Source organism: Lontra canadensis, unplaced genomic scaffold (assembly GCF_010015895.1).
Source record: "Lontra canadensis isolate GAN:19392208 unplaced genomic scaffold, GSC_riverotter_1.0 scaffold37, whole genome shotgun sequence".
Classification (NCBI taxonomy): domain Eukaryota; kingdom Metazoa; phylum Chordata; class Mammalia; order Carnivora; family Mustelidae; genus Lontra; species Lontra canadensis.
The window spans coordinates 7938802-7945411 of NW_022631031.1; the positions used below are offsets into that span (position 1 = coordinate 7938802).

Genomic DNA, 6610 nt, shown 5'->3' on the forward strand with positions numbered 1-6610 from the left:
TTACTTGAGAGAGAGAGAGCGAGCAAGGATGGGGGAGGGGACAGAGAGAGGGGAGGAAGTAGAATCCCTGCTGAGCGGGAACCCCACGTGGGGCTCAATCCCAGGACCCCCGGATCATGACCTGAGCCAAAGGCAGATGCTTATCCAACTGAGCCACCCAGATGTCCCTATTTTTCACCTTTTTACTTTCAGTTTTCTCATTTCTGATACTTTAGATATGATCTTTTAAATGTATTTAATTAAAATTCATATTTTTATGAAGCCTGATTTTTTTTAAGCTTTCACATGGAACATTTATTCCATTCACATTTAATTTAATTACAGATATATTTGGGTCTATATCTGCCATCTAATTTCTCACTTCAATTTTATTTCTTCTTTGTTCTTCCTTCTTTCCATTATTGCCTTTCGGTCATTTTTTGAGTAGGTATTTTTTCTCAAAATCTATTATTTTTTTCCTTTACTACATTAGACTGTATGCTCCCTATTCTATTCCCTTAAGATTAGTCTAGAAATTACAACACACATATAACTGATCAACGTTGAAAATTAACCAGTATATTTATTCTCTTCTTTGATCCTATGAGAACGCCAATTACTATTCTTCCTCATTTATACATTGTTTTTTGTTTTAATTCTATCTTGTGCCTTTAAACCTCACAAAACAATATTATTTGCTTTTAAAATATTAAAGTTCACTTAGATTTACTATATATTTACCACTTCTTTCATTATTCATCCCTCTCACCATGTATCACTTGGTATCACTTCTGCCTGAAATATATCTTTCAGATTTGCCCTTTATAAGGATCTACTGGTGGGAATATTTTTGCTGATTTAAGATGTCTTTTTTTTTACCCCTAATTCTAGATATTTGCTTTCACTTAGTATAGAATTCTAGGTTAGCTCTTATTTTCTTTTAACACATTTAACATATATGCTCTTTGGCTTCTGCTGTTTCTATTGTTAATACTGAGAAGTTGTTACTTACTAATTGTTACTCCTAAATTTGAGGATTGGTGTTTTTATTTCCAAAAATATCCCAAACATTATGTATTACAATATTGTTTATATTCCAATTTCTCTTTCCTCTCTTTGGAACTCCAATTAGACATATGTTGAAATTTCTTATGTTAATACTCCATGGTTTTTATATCTCTCTTTTATGGTTTCCTTCTCTTATTACCTCTGTTATATATTCTAGAGAATTTCTTCTCTTCAATCTTGTAGTCCACTAATTTTCCTGTTGTTCATCTAATTAACTGCTAAGTGCATCCATTAAGTCATTCAGTTTTATTTTCAATTGTTCTGTCTTTTATTCTCAGATATTCTTTTTGGTTATTTTTCAGATCTGTTGGTCCTTTTTTATAGCTTCCTATATTCTGAATATCTTTTCAAGTTTGTCTTCTTTCAAATATACTAAGTATTATAATTCAATAATATATGCCTGATAGCTCCAACAGTTGAAGTTTTTGCAGATTATTTCCTCTTTCTAGTGTTTTTATTTTGTTTTTGATTCTCTCATGGTCAGCTATTCCTTTTCCTTAGCCAGTTATTTGTAGGAATTCTCTTAGGTCTACGATTAGTGGGCCTTCATCCAAAGGACATTGGCATTTACTTCTGCAAGACACCCTGGAAAAGAGAGAGGTCCAAATGGACTTACTTTATTATTTATGCCATAGCAAACAACACTAGCTCACATCCACTTTGGTTACTCCTGCTCTTCCAAGTTCCATGGGATAATGCAGAGGCAGGCTAAGGTAGGAGTCTTTGTTACATACATAAGAATCTTTGTCATAACTAAGGAACCTCAAAATAAAGAAACTCTTAATCTTTTAAAGATTTTAAAACCTTTCCAGTTTTGCCTGTAAGGAATTACTGTCTTTATATTCCTAGTCAAGAAAAAAAAATTATTCCCTCTAACTTCCAAAGATGTCTGCATTTCATACACGGCTGACAAAACCTGCCAGTACCCTCAGTTCAGAAGACATAAAGTTAAAACAGAAATGTCTCACAACAGAAGGTAAGTTCCAATACCTAATCAGCCATATTAATGATAATAGAAAATTTCTTTCTAAAATATAATATATGCTATATATATGAAAGAAAACACGTAGTAACATGTAGTAACATACATGGCTTAAAATAAGAAACAATCATGCATCCACCATCAGGCCAGAATTCTGAAGAAAAAAATATGTTCTGATAGAAAAGAAAGCAACCTCTTTGAATTCAACAATAATCACTTTTTGTTGTTCACAACGTTAAGCATCATTTATTTAGTCCTTACATTGTACAGGTTCTAGTGATAAAACCTTTAGAAAAGGACTTACCTTCAAATAATCAAATAAATGTACAAGTGAGCATTTAATTACAACAAAGGGAAGGAACATGGTTCTTTGAAAGTATAGTAAAAAATAAATAAATTTTAGACGAGGAGGTCTAAATAAATTTCGACTTAGACCAGCAGGGTGATGAGGTTATCAAGGAAGACTGCTCTGGGGAAGTGATGCTTCTGTCGAGAGCTATGGGCTAACTAACAAGCAAATATTAAGTCTTCACTTATTTTTCAGGAAATATACAACATCACAACATTGTTAAATGGAAGTTTCAAACTGGAAATTACAACAATTCCCATATCCTCACTTTTTGAAAGTCAACATTTGATCATTTAGAATACTGTCCTATGATCATTGGTCCTGGGCACTTCATACTCAGTAATCTTTCTGATTATTCTCCCTCAACCACTCTCACACAATGAGATCAACTTGCACTGAGCAGCATTTCCTCTTCAGACCAATAGGACAACATCCAAACTTTTTTTTTTAAAAGATTTTATTTATTTATTGGCCAGAGAGAAAGAGAGCACAAGTAAGGGGGGAGGGAGGGCAGCAGACAGAGGGAGAAGCAGGCTCCCCACCTGCTTTTCCTTAGCCCTGTGGGACTCAATCCCAGGACCCTGGGATCATGACCTGAGCTAAAGGCAGACACTTAACTGAATGAGCCACCCAGGCATCCCAATATTCAAATTTAATATCTGATATTATAACCTATTCTGTAAGGCTAATCTTGTTTTATTTATTCTAATTTGATAATTTCATAATAAAAAGAGGGCACTGTGATGATTTAGTGAATACAATAACTTATTTAGTGTTTAAAAAGCAAAGTGAAGCAAAAATCCAATAACAAAGACAAATACTATGCAACGTATAAAAGCAAAAATATAAATACCACAGAATCTGAGTAATATTTAGGCATGCCTTAAAAACAAATCTTGTGTGTGTGTTCCAAAACAAATAAATATTATTTAACTACTGTATTTTTTCTTTTGTTTGTTTCTTAAAAAAAAATCTACTTAGCTAATTTGGGCAGGTTATGTTGAGCCAAAGAATGACCTCAAAATCTTATATAGTTCAAATGACATAAAGATTTCTGTACAGAGAAAAATGGAATGTTTTACAATATATCCAAAAATAATTTGCATTTATAGATATAATTAAAAACATTTACATGTATTTTTATTTTTTAAACTTTTAATCATTGGCTATTTTCACCTTATAAGGTATATGTTCCTGATACCTGCATGGTTTGGAAATACTGACTTGGGGCATTTGCATAGACAATTTGAGTCTAACAAAAAATAAGACAACCATTTGAATTGCTGTACAAGAGTAATGGCTCTTTGCAAGATGTTTCCTCTTTTTCTACCCAATAAAAATCTGGGTGCATTATATAATTTTTAGTGTATTAAGGGACACAACATGTCATGAATCAGTGGGGAGGCTTGACAGATTTTGTGAATATCATTCTGCAACTGTTCTCTGGACCATACTTTCTCCTTTATATTACGAAGAGGAAAAGAGAATCAAGTAGCAGTTCTACACATTTGTTTTTATTAACCCAGTGCCAAAAGGAATAGGCAGTTAAATTAATAGCTATGCAGAGGAATGAAGTGTGTGGAAGAATCCATCTCTGTCTCATAATCTAATGTCATATAGAAAGGACATCCTGATGTTTGTCTCACTTTAATCACACTTCAACCAGGTTTTTATTTACATCCACATTTTATACTTTGATACGTAATTATAAGTCTCAGAGTAGCTTTCAAAAATACAATTAGCATACAATCCCAAAGAATTTAAAATGTGAAAATCTAAGACAAAGAAAAATATGGTTGCACAAGTAGGAATGAAAAAAAAATACTATGAGATTTCAAAGAGAGAACCCTATTATATACTAAACAATATCAACAACTCAAAATAAGTACAGTGACCTTCACAGAGAAGTTTCTTCTAATATCTCTTAGTATAGGATGATGACAACTCACCAAACAATTCAGTAACAAGGAAGTGGGTAGGAAACCAGTGTGATCCACATAAACACAACTCTCTGAAGCTCTTGACAGGTACTTACAATGTCTAGAGATATAGGTGAATCAGCTATGCTTAAGCAAATAAAGTTCTTTTCAATGTGGTTATAGCTATTAAGCAGCTCTCAGGTCCACAGTTTACTCTCTGGCAAGTATCTAAAACACAACTATATTTCTGATTATGTACACTGGCATGTGCATCAATTATCTGAGAAGACAGATATTTTCTTGGGTAAAGAAAGAAGTTTAACAAATGTAGTTCACTTCCAGAGTACTTAACAATGACCAAAAAACATCATCAATAATTTAACTATTTGTAGAATGTAAGTTGTGTGTTCTACTGTACAGAATCCTAAAGCTCCATATACCAATAAAGAGGCACACAGAACATACCCAAATTCTTTTCAGGAAGGTATACACACCTAGAACTTTTCTATAAAGAAGAGTGTTCAGTAGAGACAGAACTCATGTATTTGACTTCAGTATTCTACACAGTAGACTATATAATCTTGAACTTCCATGCTTCTGTAAAAATAAGATATCCACGTCTATAATATATATAGAAAGATGCAATCAACAAATAAAGTAAGAACAGACTAGTAAGATTAATGTTTTCAGGACGGTGTCATGTTTGGATAAATTTCCAAATGTCGGAACTATAAATGGAGACACATACTGACTTAGTTTTATCATGAAACATATATCAAGAATATCAATAAAGAATGAAATGTATAATGTACTGAATGAGGGAAATATTCATTGTCCCAACATTTCTAGTTCTAAAAATATATCCCTCATATAGGCATACATTTTGTAGCCACTACCACAAAATACTCTGTAACAAACCATTCAGTCACTTAAAACATGAAAAATTTAGGCCCCAGCCACCAGACTGGAAGCGCCAGGCTCGAACCCTAATTTCCTTGTCTAGCTTGGAACCCGGGCATCGCCAAGATCCCAGCTTACCACTCTTCTCTCATGGACCCTGACACCAAAATCATTGGAAACATGGCACTGTTGCCTATCAGAAGTCAGTTCAAAGGACCCATCCCTAGAGAGACAAAAGATATAGGCATTGTGGATGAAGCCATCTATTACTTCAAGGCCAATGTCTTCTTCAAAAACTATAAGATTAAGAATGAAGCTAATAGAACCTTGATATATACAATTCTCTACACTTTTGTTGAGTGTCTAAAGAATCTCCAAAAGTGCAATTCCAAAAGCCAAGGTGAAAAAGAAATGCATACACTAGGAATCACTAATTTTCCCATTCCTAGAGAGCCTGGTTTTCCATTTAATGTAATTTATGCCACCCCAGCAAACAAACAGGAAGGTAAGGTGATAGGGGCCTACTTACAGCAGTTGAGACAAGCAACTGGACAGAGATTTGTGACAAAGTTTTTGACCCTCAGAACGATAAACATAGCAAGTGGTGGACTTGTTTTGTAAAGAGACAGCTCATGAAAAAGAGACTTTCAGGACCTGGACAGTGAAAAGAGCCTGGGCAGATACTTTCCACAGGTGTGGGCAGCATTTTACAGCAAGATATACACAGTTCTTTGCCTTTATTTGATAAAGTTTTATACAGAAGAGAGAAGAGAGCATGTCTTCACTTGAAGAGCTCTGAATAGAATTTGTATGGGGGAGGGAAGAATGGGTTATTGAAGGATAATTTGAATTTTATGTAGTATTAAGCTGGTGCTTAATAAAAATAAGAATAAAGAAATTTCTAATGAAACAAGAATAATTTACCCTCATCCATTTGTTAACTGGTCTAGACTGAATTCATCTGAGCAGCTCTACTGATTAAAGACAAGGCTTACTCATACATATGAGGGTCTTTGTCTGATGTAGCCTAGATCCAGCAACAGAACTCTGGCTTGTTAGTCTGGCCATATTCCTTCCAGGTTGATAACAGAAGCTCCAGAAAGCAAGCAAAAACATGCAGGACTTCCCAGGGCCTGGGCTGGGAATTGGCAAACAGCTACTTCTGACCATTCTATTGACTAAAGCAAGTCATATGGCTGAACCCAAAATCAAAGAGGGCCATGAAGATGAGAGGAATAGAGTAAATATGTTTAAACAATTAACTAGTCAAATATAGTTAAGTATAAAACATATTGCAGTTTGTTAACAAATACTTGAGATGTCTATCAATGTCAAAAATTCTATAAAATTAAATGTTTTCATATAATAAGCAAACTATACAACTATTTTAAATAGTATTATTTTATAGGTTCT

General features: G+C 33.8%; 1 protein-coding gene across 1 annotated transcript; it reads left to right on the forward strand.

Annotated features, from left to right (window-relative positions):
* Positions 1 to 1932: 1932 nt before the first annotated feature.
* Positions 1933 to 5862, forward strand: LOC116874532 (actin-related protein 2/3 complex subunit 3-like). Its single transcript, XM_032869235.1, is given in 3 exon segments — positions 1933 to 2023; positions 5301 to 5753; positions 5756 to 5862. Coding segments are annotated over 3 exon segments (651 nt in total).
* Positions 5863 to 6610: the final 748 nt, after the last annotated feature.